The sequence below is a fragment of the Sebastes umbrosus genome, chromosome 10 (assembly GCF_015220745.1).
Source record: "Sebastes umbrosus isolate fSebUmb1 chromosome 10, fSebUmb1.pri, whole genome shotgun sequence".
Taxonomy (NCBI): domain Eukaryota; kingdom Metazoa; phylum Chordata; class Actinopteri; order Perciformes; family Sebastidae; genus Sebastes; species Sebastes umbrosus.
In genome coordinates this window covers 32,717,378-32,738,572 of record NC_051278.1, presented here as the reverse complement: position 1 = coordinate 32,738,572, position 21,195 = coordinate 32,717,378, and the positions used below count along the sequence as shown (strand labels likewise).

At 41.6% G+C, this 21,195-nt stretch overlaps 1 protein-coding gene across 1 annotated transcript in view; it reads left to right on the top strand.

Moving 5' to 3' along the window:
- The window catches only part of opn4a (opsin 4a (melanopsin)), a 78,709-nt gene that overhangs the window by 52,116 nt on the left and 5,398 nt on the right, over positions 1-21,195 (top strand). Inside the window, 8 exon segments of the mRNA XM_037783337.1 lie at positions 2,607-2,740; positions 4,261-4,464; positions 7,666-7,837; positions 8,880-8,979; positions 8,981-9,057; positions 10,017-10,124; positions 14,171-14,366; positions 14,455-14,618. Of these exon segments, the coding sequence (XP_037639265.1) occupies positions 2,607-2,740; positions 4,261-4,464; positions 7,666-7,837; positions 8,880-8,979; positions 8,981-9,057; positions 10,017-10,124; positions 14,171-14,366; positions 14,455-14,475 (1,012 nt within the window). The 3' untranslated portion in view covers positions 14,476-14,618.

The window sequence follows — 21,195 nt, the reverse complement described above, 5'->3', positions numbered from 1 at the left end:
AGGCTGCAGCTTGCCTCAGAGTAAGGAACAAGTATAGACCTATTGTTAGTTATGTGTGTATTGGGGATGTGGGACAGGGTAATGGGAAGGTACACCCCTAGATTTTTGCAACTTGTATGTTTTTTTGTTTTTTTTTCACTCAAACTTTAACTCCAAAACACGTGGTACAGCTATACTGATACATACAAAAATTCAGTTCAATGCCACCACTGTTATTTCGGATCCACAGGGACGCTTTGTTATGGTATCTGGGCTTCTTTTCCACAAACCCGTCTTTTTGGTTAATGTATATGCCCCAAATTGTGACGATGATTCATTTATAAGGAAGGTTATCTCATTAATACCAGATGATTTAAACTCCCAACAATTGATATTTGGGGGTGATCTGAATTGTGCAATAAATGCTCTAACCCAAAATCAACAAACCCTTCAAAAACGCCCAGTCAATATCAGTCTTTATGGATCAGATAGGCAGTGTTGACCCTTGGCGCTCTTTATTTCCACTAAGTCAATCTCTCTCCTTCTTCTCTCCAGTGCACCACTCATACAGTAGAGTAGATGACTTCTTTATTGATAGAACCCTTCTTCCCTTTGTAACAAAAGCTGAATACTCAACTATATTTGAATCAGATCACGCTCCTGTGCTACTTGATCTCGCATTTCTTACGAACAACTTGGAACGCCCTCCTTGGAAATTAGACAAAACGTTACTGGCTGATAATGCTTTTGTGAACTGATATCGGAAAAAATTGATAACTTTATAGAATCCAATAAAAAAGATGATATATCTCCATCACTGCTCTGGGAAACACTGAAAGTTGTAATTAGAGGGGAGATTATGTCATACTCAGCAAAAATTCATAAAATACAAAGACATAAACCAGATCAGCTTATCAAATCAATAAATACAGTAGATGTTCAATACTCTGTTTCCCCATCCCCTGAACTCTATAAAAGAAAGTTTAACCTCCAAACTGAATACAATTTGTTATCAACTGGAAGAACAGAACGACTCTTGTTAAAATCCCGTGGATATGTCTTTGAGCATGGTGAGAAAGCCGGCCGTCTTTTAGCACACCAACTTAAGTGCCGTTCGGCTGCTCAACAAATCCCCCAGATAAGAAAATCAAATGGTGAATTAACTATTGACCCAGATGAAATTAATGAGACATTCAACTCTTTACTCAAATCTTTATACATCAGAAATAACAAATGACTGATATGGAACACTTCTTCAACAATCTCCGCGCTCCCTCTATTAACTCAAAGTACAGGGCTGGGACCAAACTCCCACTACAACATACGGAAATTATGAATGCGATAACAGCAATGCAAAGTGGTAAGAAGCCAGGCCAAGATGGCTACCCAATAGAGTTTTTTAAAACGTTTTCTAGAAAATTATCTACTTTTTTTAAATGTATTTTTTTAATTAATTAATTTATTTATTTATTGCAAGACAATTGACAATACATTAACACAACAACAAGAGGACAACAAGAATAGTGAAGACAGGCCAGTTAGCACATTTCTGTGTGTGTGTGTGTGTGTGTGTGCGCGTGAGCGTGCATACGAGCATGTGCCTTGGGGTGGGGTCTATAGGGTGGATACATGAAGAGAGGAGAGGTTAATACAAAAAAATGTGTATATTTATATACATACATATACATACATGCATATATACATATACATATACATATACATACACATATACATACAGCATATACACAAATAAATACACAAATTAAAAAAATTAAAAATTAAAAATGAGTAAGTAGTTAACTAAGGCTAACTGGGCACCTCCCTAGGGAGGTGTTCCAGGCACGACCAGTTGGGAGGAGGCCATGGGGAAGACCCAGGACTAAGTGGAGAGATTATATCTCCACACTGGCCTGGGAACGCCTCGGGATCCCCCAGTCAGAGCTGGTTAATGTGGCCCGGGAAAGGGAAGTTTGGGGTCTCCTGCTGGAGCTGTTGCCCCGAGACCCGACCCCGGATACGAGGTTGAAGATGGATGGATGGATGGATGGTTCTACTTTTGTACGGAACTTTATAAGCGGACATTTTATTGGCTCCACTTCTTGGCAATATAGGTTCTTTGGTTTAGGGTTAGGAAACGGTTTTGGTTGACGTTAACTTCACTGACTCGAGGCTCACGTGACTAGTGACTCATGTGACTCATTAGACTAGTGACTCACGTGACCAGTGACTCACGTGATTAGTGACTCACGTGACCAGTGACTCACGTGACCAGTGACTCACAGTGCTGACGATACTAAACGACTCAAGTGACTCACCGGACTGACGATACCTGCGAGTCATGTGACTAAAGACTGATGTGACAAAATAAGTCAACGTTACTTTTAGTTGCACATGGGACACAAACACCGGTGTCCTGGTTGGAAGTCTTGTGTTTGCAGCAAATCTGGACCCATGAAATGTTTTACATGAAAAATTACTTCAGCCATAAGAATGTTTTCCTATTTTCTGTCAATAGACTAATTGATTAATTGACTCCACTAACTGTGTGTGCGTGTGTGTGTGTGTGTGTGTGTGCGTGCGTGCGTGCGTGCGTGCGTGCGTGCGTGCGTGCGTGCGTGTGTGTGCAGGAGTCGCAGCCTGCGGACGCCGGCCAACATGTTCATCATTAACTTGGCGATCACAGACCTGCTGATGTGCGTCACCCAGGCACCCATCTTCTTCACCACCAGCATGCACAAGAGATGGATCTTTGGAGAGAAAGGTACCCGACTGCACACACACCACACACACACACACACACACACACACACACACACACACTGACGACGTTTCAGTAAACCGTGAAAATAAACTAATACCCGAAACGATTCATTCAGAATGAGTTTCAACAATAATAGTAATGATGTATTAAGTATCACAGAGAGGTTTCTAAAGATCCCACAGCATTAGTTTTCTTATTTGAGGCAAAGCTGTGAAGAAGGTTTGCTCTTTCAGGCATCATTATCCAGAATAAACGTCCACAAATCTGCTTAGAAATCATAGAAGAAAAAAGGTTGAAGGACTTGCCTGAGAATCTTCATGTTTTTAAGTTTTCTTCGGTATCAAAGTAGTCCAGTGATAGTTGTCTTTACATCCAAAGGTACACTGCAAACAGGAGCTTCTAATTGCTGATTCAGCATACTTTAATGGAGACAATTTGACTAAATGTAAACAAATATAGTCCAAAAACGTTGTAGCCTACAGCTCATTGAATTCAAGGCAGCAGTGTACTGTATGCATCCATCAAAGCATAATGGGAAATGTACAATAGTCCCAAAATTTAGAGCATGATTAGTTAGTATCCTAGTATTTCAGGATGAATATAAGTTTGAGTTTTAAACACAGAACTGCAGATAATTAATTATTAAATAATTGCTGATATTGGTCAATTATGTGATAATATTTTTTAGTAGAACAAGCATATCCTGTTAACGCCACCCGTTTAAATGTCTAAGTTGTTAAAAAAAACACCATTCCAGTACCCAGTATTATGAGAATAAAGTCAGAAGTTTACGAGAAAAGACGTCATAATATTATGAGAATAAAGTCATAATATTATGAGAATAAAGTTATAATATTATAAAGCAGTAATTTGAGGTGTTATTTTAGAGGGGAAATAGAGCCTGTGTGAAGATGAGGAACGTGGAGCATCTTGTGAAGTTCTACTTTAGTTTAGGTTTCACAAATAATACTTTATCTTTTGGCTCATCAGCAGCACATTATCATCAGTATCAGGAGCTGGAAAAGATTGTGCAAGAAACTGAGTTTATTGTGAAGAAAGAAGCACACGGACCTGATGGGAAAACTGATTCTTTAGTGGAGGAGGAAATTTACTTTATTCTCCTAATATTACCACTTTTTTTTTCTTGAAATAGTATGACTTTATTCTCATTAAATTACAACTTTTTTCTCGAAAAATTATGACTTTATTCTCGATATTTCCGATTTTTTTTTTTCCCTCAATGTGGCCCTTAAACACCGTCGTAAAAAACAGCATGTCAAGGTCGGATTATATCTATGACAGTTTAATGAGGTTTGGAGAAGGCATCTATGTTTCGTTCTTACTTTAAAAACACAAATACACACTTAACACAAGCTCATGCATGCAAAAAATCATATTAGTATTAGTAGGCTAAGTATTATAGATAGATAGATAGATAGATAGATAGATAGATAGATAGATAACTGACACCAATAAACATTATTCAATTAGAATAATAATCTTCATCTGTCTGTCTTCAGGCTGCGAGCTGTACGCATTCTGTGGCGCTCTCTTCGGGATCTGCTCCATGATCACGCTGACGGTGATCGCACTCGATCGCTACTTCGTCATCACACGACCTCTGACCTCCATCGGCGTGTTGTCGCGGAAACGGGCCCTCCTCATCCTCATTGCGGCCTGGACCTACTCCCTGGGCTGGAGTCTGCCGCCGTTCTTCGGCTGGAGTGAGGACACACACACATACACACGCACACACACACACACACACAGACAAACCATCCCGTCTGAGGTGTAACTCTACTTTTCTCTACTGTTCGATATATCGCTCTGTTTTTATCTGCTGCACATAAATCTGCTCTGTTCTGCCTCAAAGCTTTTACTATCATATCAAACTTATTGTTCATTTACCTTCCAAATCCCATTTATTATCAGTTCAAGTTCACACGCACACACACACACACACACACACACACACACACACACAAGTTTATAGACAATATCAGTACTTTTGAAAAAAACGTGACAAATGGGGACGTGCCTTTCCCAAGGTCCTAGAGACCTGGGAATCAAAGTATTTCCGAGCTACGCTTCTACGAATACATCCATCTGTTGAGATTTTGTCTAAGGCTATGTTTTGGTCGGACCTGATTTTAATGTTACGGAGGCGCTAGAACACTGTGGTGAGCTCGTAAAAATGAGGACACCAGAAATGTCCTCATTTTTCCGAGCGTCCTAATATCAAAGGTGTGTTATCATAGAATTGTCCTTATTTGTCATGAAAACAAGTACACACCCACACACTCACTCTCTCTCTCCATGATTTTCTTCTTCCTCTCACCTGGTTTTCATTGTCGCACACACACACACACCCACACATTTTTATGTAAATTATAACGTATGGAAACAGAAAAGCTCGTAACTCTTCCTCCGTATAATGGAAAGACTTTCCAGGTGGAAAATGTTTCAGTGTGTCAGAAATGTACAGGTTGTTTTTTGCAGTATGTGATGTATGTATCTGTGTTTTTTTTTATACTTATGAGGACAGCATGTCCTCATGAGGAGAGATGAAATGAAAGAAAATATTTGTTCTGCCTCTGACCTCTTTATGGAAGCTGATTTAGGACTTTATGAGTTTATGAGTTCAGGTCTGGAGCTACTGGAGGTGAATAGAAGCAGCCGGTAAACAGGCTTTCATTTGAATGGAGTCTGGTACTTTGTTAATGTTCAGTATCATTTCACATTTTTCCCCTGGATACGTTTTTATCTTGTCCAAACAGAAAGCTGAAGAGCAGTGTCAGTGCGCCGGGGCCAGACTGGAGCCAGAATGGGGCCAGCTGTTGTTTTAAGGGGGCCAGTTGAATTAAGTCAGAAACTAAGGGCTCATTTAAGCAGCAGTAGAGTGAGACAGGTCATCTAAAGAAATAAAGCATAAAGCAAGATAATGTGGCTCTATTGTTGTGTTAAACAACAAACCACATATTATTAACCCTCTGAGACCCACACTAGACCCGATTTTGTCCTTTTTAGGGGGGTCCAGGGGGTCTTTAGGGGGAGATAGCAGATCAACAGTAGATGTCACATAGAATTAGTGTACATCATCTGAAAGCTGGGAACCTGAAGACTAATTTGCGATGCAGCTCAGCACTGTGGGTCAAGAAATTTACATGAATGAATGAATGAATGAATTAAAAGAGGTTGTGAAAGTGTATAAGAGCGTAATACATTATGATAGAAGTATATGATGGTCATCCCCATGCTCTATTATGTCTCATAAGTTGTTGCAGTCATTATTGGTTTGATACCATTTGTTACACAAATTTGGTGCTAAATTTAACCATTTTTTACCACTTGAGAATTGATAAGAATGAAGAATAATCCCTCCAAAATCCCACATTAAGACACCAAGACCTTGAGGAACACCATAGAAAAAGCCATGCTGTGATTTGGGACCCAAAGCTTTTGACGTGGAGATTTCTGCAAGAATTGCATTTTTTCAGTGTTTGGAAGGCGAGCACTTCTGTCCTGGAAGCTGCTCAGAAACCCCCTTATTGTCAATCTAGCTAGGAAGGCAAGGCAAGGCAAGTTTATTTATATACCACATTTCATACACAAAGGCAATTTAAAATGCTTTACATATGTAAAAACAAGATAAAAGAGCACAAAGTGCATAAGATAAAAACGAATAAAAGAACATAAAAGTGTACGTTAAAAGAGAAAGCCATCAATCCTCTGAATGCTCTAGGTCTCTAGTCTGATCCATCCATCCTCTGAATGCTCTAGGTCTCTAGTTTGATCCATCCATCCATCCTCTGAATGCTCTAGGTCTCTAGTTTAATCCATCCATCCTCTGAATGCTCTAGGTCTCTAGTTTGATCATCCATCCTCTGAATGCTCTAGGTCTCTAGTTTGATCCATCCATCCTCTGAATGCTCTAGGTCTCTAGTTTGATCCATCCATCCTCTGAATGCTCTAGGTCTCTAGTTTGATGTACCATCCTCTGAATGCTCTAGGTCTCTAGTTTGATCCATCCATCCTCTGAATGCTCTAGGTCTCTAGTTTGATGTACCATCCTCTGAATGCTCTAGGTCTCTAGTTTGATCCATCCATCCTCTGAATGCTCTAGGTCTCTAGTTTGTGGCTGTAAAGTTTCATGAGGCTGTGATTATCCTAGAGCTCACCACAGGTAATTTTATACAGGGAGGTCAAGTTTCAAAAAATCTCTCTACAATGAAATGTCTCCTATGGGGACTAATATCATCACACATGAAGACAGTTGGGCTCATTGGATCCACAAGAGTCTCAGCTTTACACTGATACCCAATTTATGTAATTTGAGACTGTTTAGGGACCCCAGTAAGCAGAAATATTCAAATACACCATTTTAGGCGAAAATAACACCCTTGTACTGCATTCAAAAACTGCATGTTTTTTGCCCAAATCTTTCATGTGATTATCATAAAGTGGGCATGTTTGTAAAGGGGAGACTCGTGGGTACCCATAAAACCCATTTCCATTCACATATCTTGAGGTCAGAGGTCAAGGGACCCCTTTGAAAAGGGCCATGCCAGTTTCCTCGCCAAAATTTTGCGTAACTTTGGAGCGTTATTTAGCATGCAATGATATCTGTACCTTTACTCTAGATCTTAAACAGAACCTGCTACAGCCTCTGAAAGACAGGAAAGTCGGTCAGGATCGCAGGTCTCGGGGTTAAATTAATAATTTTTTACAACACAGAGGGGTGCTGTTGAATACGTTTGAGGAAACTCGTGAAAAAGGGAAACATGTTGCTCTGACAATGAAATGAGTGTCTATTATTTAACAAAGAAAATGGTTTATACCGCATTATAGTGGGGCCTCCCCCTCCGCCTGAAACAGCATGATTGGGTGTTAAAAGTCTGTCTGTGTCCATGTCTCTCGCCCGTCAGGTGCCTATGTCCCAGAGGGCCTGCTGACTTCCTGCACCTGGGACTACATGACCTTCACCCCGTCGGTGCGAGCGTACACCATGCTGCTCTTCATCTTCGTCTTCTTCCTGCCACTCTTCATCATCATCTACTGCTACGTCTTCATCTTCCGCGCCATCCGCTCCACCAACCAGTCAGTCTCTGTGTGTGTGTGTGTGTGTGTTTTTAGTGTTGTTAGTGTATTTTATTTTTTATCTGTTTGTTCGTTGCTGTGTGTTTGTTGTAATTTTAAGGCTAAAAATAACTGAATTTGTTAAAGGAGTATTTTAGTTTAAACAGAATATTTCAGCCCAAGTTGCAGAGCAAACTAATGTCTGAATATCTTTCAGCAGGATCCCATGAAATGTATGGTTCCCACATAATTCTTTTCTAATTGACCTTCCTCTAGCGCCACCATCAGGACAAACCAATTCCTTGCCCTGGCAATAGACAACTAATAAAGTCATAATGTTTTTTCTTTTCTTCGTATAATATCTTTTATCTGCTTTGTGAATTTTAATCAAAGAATATTTTAGAGATTTCAAAATATTTAATGCACAAATTAAAACTGTTCTTGCTATTGCAATCTTAACATTCAGTATCTTTTAGGGCTGCAACTAACAATCATTTTTATAATCAATACATTTTCCAAGTTAATCGATTCATCTTTTTGTCTATAAAGCAGAGCAGAGTTAAAAACCAGACACAAGTCTAAAGCTCAATTAAGATCAGATTTATTACAAATGAAATAACAAAGGATGGTACCACCCAAGATCAGCAATACTAATGACTGAATGTGGCATCGCTACACCTGTTGCTCACCCTGTGATTAGTTGCTGTGGTTGGAGGTATGGCTGTCCAAGGGTCAGTTCAGTTTATGCACCTCTAATAAAAACACACTTCAATCCATGCAATAAAGAGCATTACAGCATGTAAACATGTTCTAGTAGAAACACAAAATACAAGTATGATCCTGAAAATGAGCATAATATGGGACCTTTAAGAGCAAACCACAACCTACCACACAGAAACCCAGGTAATCAACATGCAAGGGGAAAACATCTTAAGTAGAATAAAAAACAAACAGCATTCAGGTAAACCATGCACAAAGGCATATCAACACATCACGTCAACGTCAACACATTGTCCTCACAGGTATAGTACTACATGTTTGTGTGTGTGTGTGTGTGTTTCAGGGCTGTGGGTAAGATTAACGGCAGCATTCACAGTCACGGCAGCACTCGAGACTCGGTGAAGAATTTCCAACGGATGCAGAACGAGTGGAAGATGGCGAAGAATCGCTCTGATCGTCATCCTGCTCTACGTCGTCTCCTGGTCGCCGTACTCCACCGTCGCTCTCACTGCTTTCGCCGGTAAAACACAACAGCAGCAGACACCCACTCACTCTGCAGCGGGAAATTGTATTTGAAATAAAATAGGGGTGTCAGTCGACTAAAATATTTAATTGGGATTATCGCACGATTGTCCATAGTTAATCGAGATTAATTGCAAATTCATGGCACATTTTTTATCTGTTCAAAATGTACCTTAAAGGGAGATTTGTCAAGTATTTAATCCTCTTATCAACATGGGAGTGGGCAAATATGCTGCTTTATGCACATGTATGTCTATATTTATTATTGGAAATCAATTAACACAAAACAATGACAGATATTGTCCAGAAACCCTCACAGGTACTGCATTTAGCATAAAACAATATGCTCAAATCATAACATGGCAAACTGCAGCCCAACAGGCAACAACAGCTGTCAGTGTGTCAGTGTGCTGACTTGACTATGACTTGCCCCAAACTGCATGTGATTATCATAAAGTGGGCATGTCTGTAAAGGGGAGACTCGTGGGTACCCATAGAACCCATTTTCATTCATATATCTGGAGGTCAGAGGTCAAGGGACCCTTTGAAAATGGCCATGACAGTTTTTCCTCGCCAAAATTTAGTGTAAGTTTGCAGCGTTATTTAACCTCCTTCGTGACAAGCAGGTATGACATGCTAAAAATCACAATTTACGTGAATGCGTTAAAGAAAATGGTGGTGTAGCAAATTTCTTATTGCGATAACTTTGACAGCCCTAAAATAAAAACAATGGGCCATAAATTGGTTTCACTTCAGAAGAGTTTTTTGGATGAAGTTGATCCACACATTCTCAAGTTGCACTCAGAATGGATGTGTGGTCCATGTCTCTGTCCCACTGGTTGAGAATCACAGATTTATTGGATAGGAATTTGACTCTCCTCCCCCTATATGCTGCTGAAGTGTCCATGAGCAAAGTTTCTTCTGGTTCCTCACTCTGTTATTGCTGTGTTTGCTGCAGGTACGCAGACATGTTGACTCCCTACATGAACTCTGTGCCCGCTGTCATCGCCAAGGCCTCGGCCATCCACAACCCCATCATTTATGCCATCACACACCCAAAATACAGGTAACCCACACACACACATGGTTGAACTTCTTTCCTTCAATAATAACTATTTTAACAGAGATAAAAACAATATAATTCAGACACCAGATGTATTATTAACATGTGAAATAGTTTTGGTCTCAAAGAAGAAGAACGAAATGATTCAAACCTCCATTTAGTCAATGTCCTCACAGTGTTGCATGACAGGGGAGAACACTGTTGGAACTTGGATGTTGAATTTGTTTTCCAGTCCAGAAAAGTCAGTGAGCCTCGATCATTATTGAACCACTACGGAGCAGCTGGGCTCTAAACAATGAGTAGGGCCCTCTGCAGTCTACTCAGTGGTTACATTGAAGAGGTTTAAACTGTGACGCACGGAACACACAGGGAACGTCATGAGCACGTGGCGGCTGCATGGAGTGTTGGCTGCGTGATTCACGCGTCGGGTGTTCACACCAGCTGCGTTTCTGCTGCTTGTCAGCCCTTTCTTTCTACATAGAGTTTGCCTTTTAATAGCCATTTCATTTCATTATAAATATCATTTATATTTATTTTAGACAGAGAAAGGTAATTAGTAAATAATAGTAATAAATCGACTATTAAAACTCCGTACTATATTCATTCGTGGAGCTCTCCAAGTCACTGCATGTTTTACAACACCGTCCGGCACATATTTCAGAATAAAAGCCTTGTGTTAACAAATGAAGGAATTCTGTCCACAGAAAAAACGCTTGAGGGATTTTTAATTTTAAATGAAAGCAGGAAGTGTTGATTTAAAAATAAGTATTTTTTTTCATCTCCATAACATATTCTACAGATAAAGTAATAGTAATAGTAAGTAGTAAGTAATAGTAGTAATCTTGCTGGTATGATGTCAATATACTGTCAATAGATCACCTTCACTGTTGCTGTAAAAAGCGCGCGGCACACGTCAAAATAGGCAAGGCCTCTATTCTCTAGAAGAGCTGAGACACGCGTGTGACGTGCTGGAGACACGTGTCTCACGCGGGCAGTGTGGCTGCTCTAACCTGTTAACACAGACGCCGAAATAAAAACAACAGGTAACGCAAGCCGCCACGCGCTCGTGACGTTCCTGGTGTGTTCCGGGCTTGATGTGTCAGTCCATTGTATATTCTGCTGATATTCCAGTAGTGCTAACCCTAGACTAACCTTCTATTTCCATTGTGAAATCTTAAGAAGAGCTTTGCTAAAGCAACACATTGCAGCCGTTGAATCCAGCTTGTTGTAAGCTGCATTATTGTGACCTTGACTCTGAAACAGGAACCTGTTGCTGTTTAAATCTGCACATTTTGATGCTCAGCTTCCAATTACTTTATCCAATGACTGCAGCTAACGTGACTGCAGCTCAGTGAATTGATCCAATCAGAGAAAGCCCCGGCAGCACTGTAAGCTCTCTGACGCCCCATCTGAACTAACCGCTGCTCAATTAACCTGAATGTTAACTGGACTGGAGAGACACACTTTATATAACGGATGGTGTCTGTCAACATCATGTAACATGATGATGTAGAAAAGTAGAGCGCTGACCATGAAGATAATAGAATAAATTGTCTTTCAGAAGATCTAACTGTGAATTCAAACTAAAATGAAAATAAGTCATTGAGTTAAATAAGTTAACATTTGTCCTGTTTGCTGCCTTTAATTCAAACGTTAAATGTCATACTGTGACATCAAATAGTACATTAATTAGTACTCTAATTAATGTACAATTTTGTACAATGTTTACTGTAAATATGCATTTTCAGTTTGGAAACTATTTTACTGCTTTTAATTGGGTTAAGTATACCATTACAATTACAATTGTTGTGTATATACAGTATATATATACAGTATACATATGAAACAATAGTAATCTTGTGTTATTATTCATATTAATATTATTGTGTATTTGTGTTTTTTTCTTTTCATGTGTCATCTTTTCTGTAAAGAAACTCAAATTGACAAAAAGATTGAACTGAAATAACTGTCAACATTCAGCAAACCCATCATTTGCCAAACTATAGCTTGCAAAGTAAAGCTTTCTGTAAATTGGCCATTTAACTGGCCAGAGCACACCACCGGCTTAGGAGAGAAAGCCTCTCTAAACATTTGTAAGAGTAAACCCCTCTATAGCAGATGTAGATGTCCATCACAAGAAATATCTTGTATTTTCAGCCTTCGACTTATTTTTACAGTTCAAGAAAACACATAGTGAAAACAGTGTTGTTTGTTTCTCTATCAGGAAATCGGTGGAAGAAAATTATATTATACCAAACATCTTAAAGGGACTATTTGTAACTTTCAGAATTGCTTGTTAACAGCGACATCTGTGGCCGTTAAGTCAACGAAAGTCAGCGTCGGGCTCGCGCTTGCTCCCTCTAAATAGACATGAACGCGCATCGCTCAAAACAGTGAGGCGACACACGTCAGCTAAAAGCACAATATCACTCTATATTTCAGCTGCTTGGCAGTAATGTTAGCTGACCAGACCAAGGTCTCTCCATAAATCAATGCTGATCCTAGTGTTGGCTTTTCCTGCTTCAGCCCCGCTGCTTCAGCCTCCGGGGCTCCGCAGCGGGGCTGAAGCAGGAAGAGAAACGTTATCGTCTCCGAGCGCGCCCGCAGGGAGACACCGGTCCCCGGTCGGAGGCGATAACGTTACTCGCTCCGGAGCCCCGACACTTCAGGAAACAAGACACTGGAAACCTCTGTTGGTCTGGAGGAGCTGCAGCAGTTGAATCTGCACAAACGTCCACCGTACATTCACTAGATATTCTCAGAGCTAAACTGCAGTGTGGAGTGAGCGCGCATGAACATGATTTGGAGCGAGAACGCGCGCGATGTGTGAATGAAGACAAACAGAGGAGCGGTCTGAACAGTGTAGCCACACGCGAGCGTGCATATGCGAGAGTGCATGGGATCCCGACCCGGTAGATTTATACCTGTAAAAAGTTACAAACAGTCCCTTTAAGTGTTTTGTCCTACATTATATTGTTCATTTCTCCTTTGCATATTACTAGGATCATCAAAATTATAGTTTTTTCGGGAATTTAGTATGTTACCTTATGTGTAAGCTTTGATTTGAATTATTTTCTTTATAATATTGTGATGTCTTGAGAGGTTGGGAGCTTTTCTCTTGGAGCTTTAAAGGTGTGGGTGCAGGAAATGAAGACAGACAGGCTTTGCTTTCAAACTTAGATTCTCACAGTCAGCCGGTAAACAAAACAAAAGCGCATTCTAAACAAAACTCTCATTCAAGGTCTTTTGTGCAACACAAACAAAAGACCGGCTTCTCTCCTCCTTTCACATCCGACTTTTCCTCTACTTCACCTACTCTGTTGCCCTCCCCCACAGCTCCCTCACGGGGGCAATCAGCTCACATGATTCAGCTGGGCAGCAATCTTTGTCCTGACTGCCCCGCTGACTATGGGTTCTGTAGTCTTTGAGTGGACGCCATGATGGGTTGTAGTCCTTGCTGCAGCCACCGGGAGGGAATGTATCTCCCCTCTGTGACACACCCTCTCATGACATCACAATACGATATATTCGTTTTTTAAGGGAAAAGCCATTATTTTATATGGCACCTTTCTAAAAGCTCTGTGGATGTATTATGTTTTAAAAATGATTCGTCTACATAAAAATCTTATCAGTAACACCTTTAAGTTCGCCTGAGCCAAAGTTGTTGCTAACTTCAGGGCTAACCCCCTTCACTTTAATCAGCAAGTGGCAAGCAAGACACAGGAACTAGGCTTGGGTCTTGAGGAGTTGTAGCATTTATTCATCGACAAATAAACTGTACACATACTGCACTGCTACGCTCTCTCTCTCGACCACACACAACCGACGCACGAGTTTATTCCTTAAAGGAGTTGCTACTTATACATTTTCATTTAGTAATCATCATGAAAATACATTAAAACATATCCCTGATGCTTGCGTCCGGCTTGCCATGGCGGAGACCCTGGGTTTCACTTTGGTTTCTCTATCAGGGGCCCCTGTTAGCTGAGGGACATGGGACACCTGCCCACCTTGTCTAATGGTATTATGATCTCTCTGTCTCTGTGCAGGATAGCGTTAGCTAGTACATTCCCATGTCCTCGGCATGCTGCTCTGCGTTCATCCTCGCGACCTCCGCTCGGCCAGCAGCAGCTTCATGTCACGCGCCGCTCCACCGTGACCAGCCAGACCTCCGACATCAGCAGCCAGCTAAGGCGGCAGAGCAACCGCAAGTCCCGCCTCTCCTCCGCCTCCGACAGCGAATCGGTGAGCTCAGATCCCGTGAGCTGTGACATCACATGCAGTGATGTAAAACAGAATGTGTTTGTGTCAAAGTGTGTGTTTTCCTCTGCAGGGTCTGACGGACCTGAGCTGACCTGTCCAGTATGGGTCCAGACCAGACCAGCCGCCAGGTGTCCTGGTGACATCAGCAGAGACACCGCTGAGCTCCCTGACTTCAAACCCTCCTCCAGCTTCAAGTCCAAGATGAAAAGCAACGACTCTGGCATCTTCGAAAAGGTAAAACGACTCTGCAATTACCTCTATTTTTCAGCTCTCCCAAATATGGCTTAAAATGTATCCGGACCTGTTGTCAAAGCAACAAGTACTTCAGCCCAAAACTACACAAGTACAGAGTTATTAACACTGTTAGCTGGATCATGACTAACGCTTCATCGATATGCGAACACATCGTGTCCTGCAGACATCCAAATGTAGTCAAATGTAGTAGAAATCGTGTGTTTTTCAGTTAGTTTTGTTGAATAGCTCTAAGTACTCCAACTACTACAAGTAGGTTGTAAACGTCTGTGAATATTCAAGGTGGAAAACTTCCCATGGGAATTAACAGGAATTTATAGGATTAATGGGAAATAACAGGAATAAATAGAAATATATGGTTTATTTGCTCAGTCTATATATACCATGTCATATGCAGATGGACCAGTTTACCACACCAGCAGACATTGTAAACCCTTATAACAGAAATGGAAATATCAATCAATCATCAATCGATTATCCCTCTTAAGACTAAGCTCTTGTCATGGACAGAACGTTCTTTGAAGACAAAAATCCATTAATTTGTCAAATTCATACAGTAATCTTCCTTCCTACTCTCACATATGGTCATTGAGGGCTGGGTCATGACCAAAAGAACTAGATAGCGGGTACAAGCGGCCGAAATGTTTTTTCTCAGGAGGGCCATAAGACCTAGTATTGTTTTGTTATGTGTATTTTCTCCCTAATAAGTTCCCGTTAAAAAATTTATGATTTTTATATTGAAATTGTGCAACATTTCCAAACTTTCCAAGCTTAACTTTCCTTGGCAAATTTCCAGGAAATTTACCCATCTTTTCAACCCTAACTACAATATCCATAATAATTGGGGATGCACCGATACCACTTTTTTTCAGACCGAGTACAAGTACAAGTACTTACATTTGGGTACTCGCCGATACAAAGGAACCTATACGAGTACTTCTCTGTGCCAAAAGACCCTTGTTAACGCCAGCTGGAGGGTGTGAGCGACACACGGCAGCTGGGGAGTCCCGCATACGAGGCGGTTGCGCTGCGACAGGCTCTAGGTCGGCTTTGAAACTCGGTTCGAAGGTGCTCGCGGCCGCGAGCTTTACAGCGCTCCCCGCCCGGACATCGCCGCAGACCGACGGCCCCCTGCTCCTGGTGCGACTGTTGACCGGGGCGGACTGTCCTCAGTGCGCCCCGACCACGTCGTGCCACCAGATCAGGGCTCGGCCCACGTAAAAGGCTCCAGGTCTGCGGCGATGTCTGCAACCCACCTGACCCGTCTTGAAACACGGACCAAGGAGTCTAACGCACGCATGAGTCAGAGGGTGCAAGCAAAACCCTGTGGCGTAATGAAAGTTGAGGGCCGGTGCGCGCCGGCTGAGGTGGGATCCCGGCCCAGCGGGGTCGGGCTTACCACCATAAAGTGGTATTGGTGCCGTTGTATCAGAGCCGTTTTGCAGAGTACGAGTACGAGTACATGAGCACGTATCGGACCCGATACCCGATACTGGTATCGGTATCGGTGCATCCCTATATACTAATAATAATCACTGCCGTTCCTTTGGAGTCAAAAACACTTGAACCCATCGCCAAATTCATCCTAAAACTGACCCAGAATCAGTGAACTGATTCAAAATAGCTAAATGTTTCAGGCCCCGATCAGACAGAGTACGTTTAGCTGCCTGGGGCGGCTTTCTGTAATTGCTTTCAATGGATTGAAGCATTTGCACGCTGCTTTTGCGTTGCTTAGCAGAAAAAGCGCCCGACATCATTAGTGTTTTTGTCTCATTGTGGTTGACTTTTGCTGGCTACCCAGAGCTTTATGACTGTACCAACCGTAGTTTACCATGATCTGAAGACAAAAAGCAGGAAGCAATAAGTGCAGTACTTTAGATTTCGGGTAAGTTGTTTTAATTATTTAATTATTTAGTTTATTTCTGAATTTTGTTATACAACTCTGACAATCACCTGCACAAAACATGTTGGGACTGATAGATATCTCACCTACCCCCACCCATGACAATGCCCAGAGGGCACTCAATTCAAAGGAAAACAAGTGTACAAAAAAATAAAAAATAAATAATAATAATAATAATAATAAATATAATAATAAATACACACAAATATACAAATAAAATTAAATAAAAATAGTTCAAATAAAAAAATTAAAAATAAAACACATAAATAAATAATGATACATATATTAGGGGTCTAGGACAGTACATCCTATCTCTAGGGCACTAACATGTGGAGTGTGTCCATTTTCTAAAGACCACCCTCAGAAAACTGGACACACTCCACACCTCAGCAATCCGTTTTGCCACATGTCACCCTTCACCACCCACCATTGTGATCTTTATAGATTGGTGGATTGGCCATCCCTTCACACCAGGTGGCTACAACACTGGCTGCTCCTATTCTACAAAACAATTCTGGGAATGACCCCTCGCTACCATCTCAAATCTCCTGCACTTTCCGACAGCAATCGCCGTTTAAGATCCAGTGACTTCATTGGCTCATCACTCCAAAAGTCCGTACTGTCTTTGGTCATAATTCCTCTCTAGAATTAGACAGACAGGCTCAGCTGTTACTTCAGTTCTTTCTGTCCAATAGGAAATAAATTTGATATTTGCTGCCCAGTAATAGACTGAAAGTTTGGCATACTAAAGCCTCCCTGCTGGCCGAGGTCTCTGTAGTATAGCTTTGCATATACTGGATTCTTCTTACTCCAAATGTAATATATCCAGGGAAAATGAAGAAATGTTTTAGTTAAGAAGACTGGTATAGACTGAAACATATAAAGAAGCTTGGGCAATAAGTTCATCTTTAGTATCGTTAATTCTACCTGCCAGAGATAAGGGTAGCAGATCCCAACGATCAACATCCTCCTTGAGAGAGGACAGGAAAGGAGGGAATTGGCTGAGAAGAGGTCTTTAAAATTGTATGTACCCACACATCAAGATATTTCATTTTGTCCATGCACATTTTAAACGGCACTGTACGAATAAACAGGGAGACTCTTGCTGCCAATGTATAGGCATCAATTCACTTTTTGTGTATTTACTTTATAGCTAGAAACTTTGCCAAATTCACTCAAGAGACTAAGAGGTACAGAAGAGAAGAGGGATGGGTCCTGACAGATAGAGTAGCATATCGTCTGCGTATAGCGAGATGTTATGTTCCAATAACATGTTCGAGTGTTCCTGCCCTTGTAATACCTGTAATATCTTATATAATATCTGCTATGCAAAGCTATAGACTAACGGCTCAATCATGATCACAAAAAGAAGGGGGGACAGAGGACCACCCTGTATCGTCCCTCGTGTTAGTAGAAAAGGAGGTGAATATATTATTATTATGCGCAACTCTGCCATTGGTGAACTATGTTGAATTTTAATCCACGATAAGGAAATTTGGCCCGAATCCAAATCTCTCAAGGGTACAACATAAAATAGCTCCACTCCAACCGATCAGAAGCCTTTTCGCATCTAGAGATATCACACTTCCGGTTCGTCGGGTGGAGAGGGATCATAACTGAATCATAAAAGCGCCTGAATGTTGAAGGAGGACTGTTGATTTTTACAAAGCCCGTCTGGTCAGGGTGAGATTATGGTTGGGAGGACTGTTTTCAAGACGGCGAGCAATCATTTTTGCAAGGATTGTGCTGTCCACATTGAACAAGGAAATAGGACTAGATAGGAAACCACATTCCTGTTGATTTTTGACTTTTTCAGAATAAGTGATATGGTAAGCTTGCCATCGTAATTGTTTCAGGCAGTGACAAGCTGAACCAGGGAGTCGTTATATACAGAGTTTAAAACTGGAGCAAATTGATGACAAGGAATTCCGTTGGGATACCCGTCGGGGCCAGTGGGATTTTCACAATTGGCCATAATCCTGATGGGCCATCTTCAATCTCTCCAATTGAAAAATGGAGACTAACTGCCGGCACGCTTGTCACAGGGTCCTATTATGAGGGGATCTCAACACTTTGAAGAAATTATTTAATTAAGTTATCATCTCTCAACAATTCAGATGTATGCTAGCTACGATAACACCTCATAAAGCGGGAGTTAATGTCAGAGTGGATCTATAACAGACCCATTCAGACTCATCCCGGATCTCAGGGAATTGACTGACTTGCTGCTTTTTTAACGAAGTTGGTGTGCAAGGATCCTCCCTGTTTTTCCGCCATGCTCGTAGTATGTATGATGAGATCTAATCAGGAGGTTCTCAGTTTTTTGTGTGTTTAGTAGATCAAATTCTTTTGGAGGAGTAAAACATTCTTTAATGCCATCAGTCTGATGGGGATTTGCCAATTGTGTATCAAGGTTACCAATCTTAGTCATCAATTCATATAGCACGGAAATTGATGGTTTTTCCATAACTGTGCGTTATAAGAAATAATTCTGCCCCTCAAATATGCCTAAAGTGCTTCCATACTGTTGATGATGACATGTTAGGTTGTTTGATTAATTTCTAGAAAAAGATCAATCCGCGATGAGATGCAAATCTGAATTTTTTTTTATATGAAAGTAAAAGTTGTGTTGAGGTCGCCATGGTCTGTAAGTGTTTTTGAGGTTGGTAGATTAAGCTTCAGTTTAAAAGGGACTGTTTGTAACTTTTTACACATCTAAATCAACCACTGTCGGGTTCCCATGCGCTCTACTCCGCATATGCGCGGCTCGCATATGCATATGCGCTCGTGTGTGGCTACGCTGTTCAGACTCCCTGTGGACACGTACCATCAGACTCCAACACAAACTACACGCAAAGCACCAAAACCTCTTGGTTTGTATCTAGTGAAGCCCGTCTGTTAAACAGTGTTGGCCGCGGTCGGAAAGAGACAGGGGGAGACCGTAGCCTCTGCTGTGCTCATGCTCCTCTGCTTGCCCTCACTCGACATCACCGCGCTCGTTCTCGCTCCACCTCACGTTCATGCGCGCACACTCCAAACTGCAGAAGAGTTAGTTTAGCTCTGAGAATATCTAGTGAATGTACAGTGGACGTTTGTGCAGAAATAACTGCTGCAGCTCCTCCAGACCAACAGAGGTTTCTCGTGTCTTGTGAAGTGACGGGGCTCCGCAGAGAGAAACGTTATTGTCTCCGACCGGGTGCCGGTGTCTCCCTGCGGGCGCAGTCGGGAGACTGAAGCAGGAAGGATAAGATATTCCTTTATTAGTTCCGCAGTGGGGAAATTTGCAAACACTAGGATCAGCATTGATTCATGGAGAGACCTTCGTCTGGTCAGCTAACATTACTGCCAAGCAGCTGAACTATAGAGTGATATTGTGGTTTTAGCTGACGTGTGTCGCCTCACTGTGTTGAGCGATGCTCGTTCATGTCTATGTAGAGCGAGCAAGCGCGAGCCCGACGCTGACTTTCGTTGACTTAACGGCCACAGGTGTCGCTGTTAACAAGCATTTCTGAATCTTACAAACAGTCCCATTAAGGGGAGCATGATCAGAGATTACAATCACATGATAGTCACATTCCTGCACCAGAGGAAGAAGATTATTATCCATTAAAAATTAATGTTTTGTGGACAGCTGAAAAGAAGGAATACTTGCAAGCAGTGGGATTTAGAGCACGCCAAACATCAACCATCCCAAAGGTATCAAGAAACAGCTGAATTGATAGGGCAGCTTTAGAGGTTGGTATCATTTTTGCAGCGCTTCCGATACAGGTAATCGGAAGAAGAATTTAGTGAAGAAAGCAGCGTTGTCCCAATTAGGGGCATAAACACTAGCTAAGATAACTGGGTGTTGTATAATTTGCGTGTAACAATGACATATTGGCCCATAGGATGTGCATCAATCTGGGAAGAAATAAAAGGCACATGCTTACTAATAAGGACTGCTGCTCCTCTTGACTTACACTGAAATTTTGAATGATAAACTTCACCGACCCATCTAGTATGCAAACGTGAATGGTCAGATATATTCAGGTGAGTTTCCTGAAGGAAAGCAATATCCACCTTTAAAGGGACTGTTTGTAAGAATCAGAAATTGCTTGTTAACAGCGACACCTGTGGCCGCTCGCTTGATTCTCAGAGCTACTAACTCTTCTGCAGTGTGGAGTGTGCGCGCATGCACGTGAGAGTGGAGCGAAAGAGCGAGAACGAGCACGGTGTGTGAGTGAAGGCAGGCAGAGGAGCAGAGTACAGGAGAGACTCCGGTCCTGGAGACCAAAGCTACGGTCTCCCCCGCGTCCTCCGACCGCGGCCAACACTGTTTAACAGACGGGCTTCACTAGATACAACCAAGAGGTTTTGGTGCTTCACTGTAGTTTGTGTTGGAGTCTGAGTCTGAACAGCGTAGACACACGCGAGCGCGCATGGGACACCGACCAGCAATGATTTATACCTGTAAGAAGTTACAAACAGTCCCTTTAAACAGAAAACTCACATCAGGAAGTTAGACATATCTGTATTTGCCATCTAAATATTGTACACTACTGTATAATATAAAAAGTGATTTAAGATTATGTCAAGTCAGTTTGGATAGCCTACAGTCAGAAATAACCTCCCTCTTCCATGAGAGCCAGTCATTAACGGGGAGCAGTCGCTTGTTTT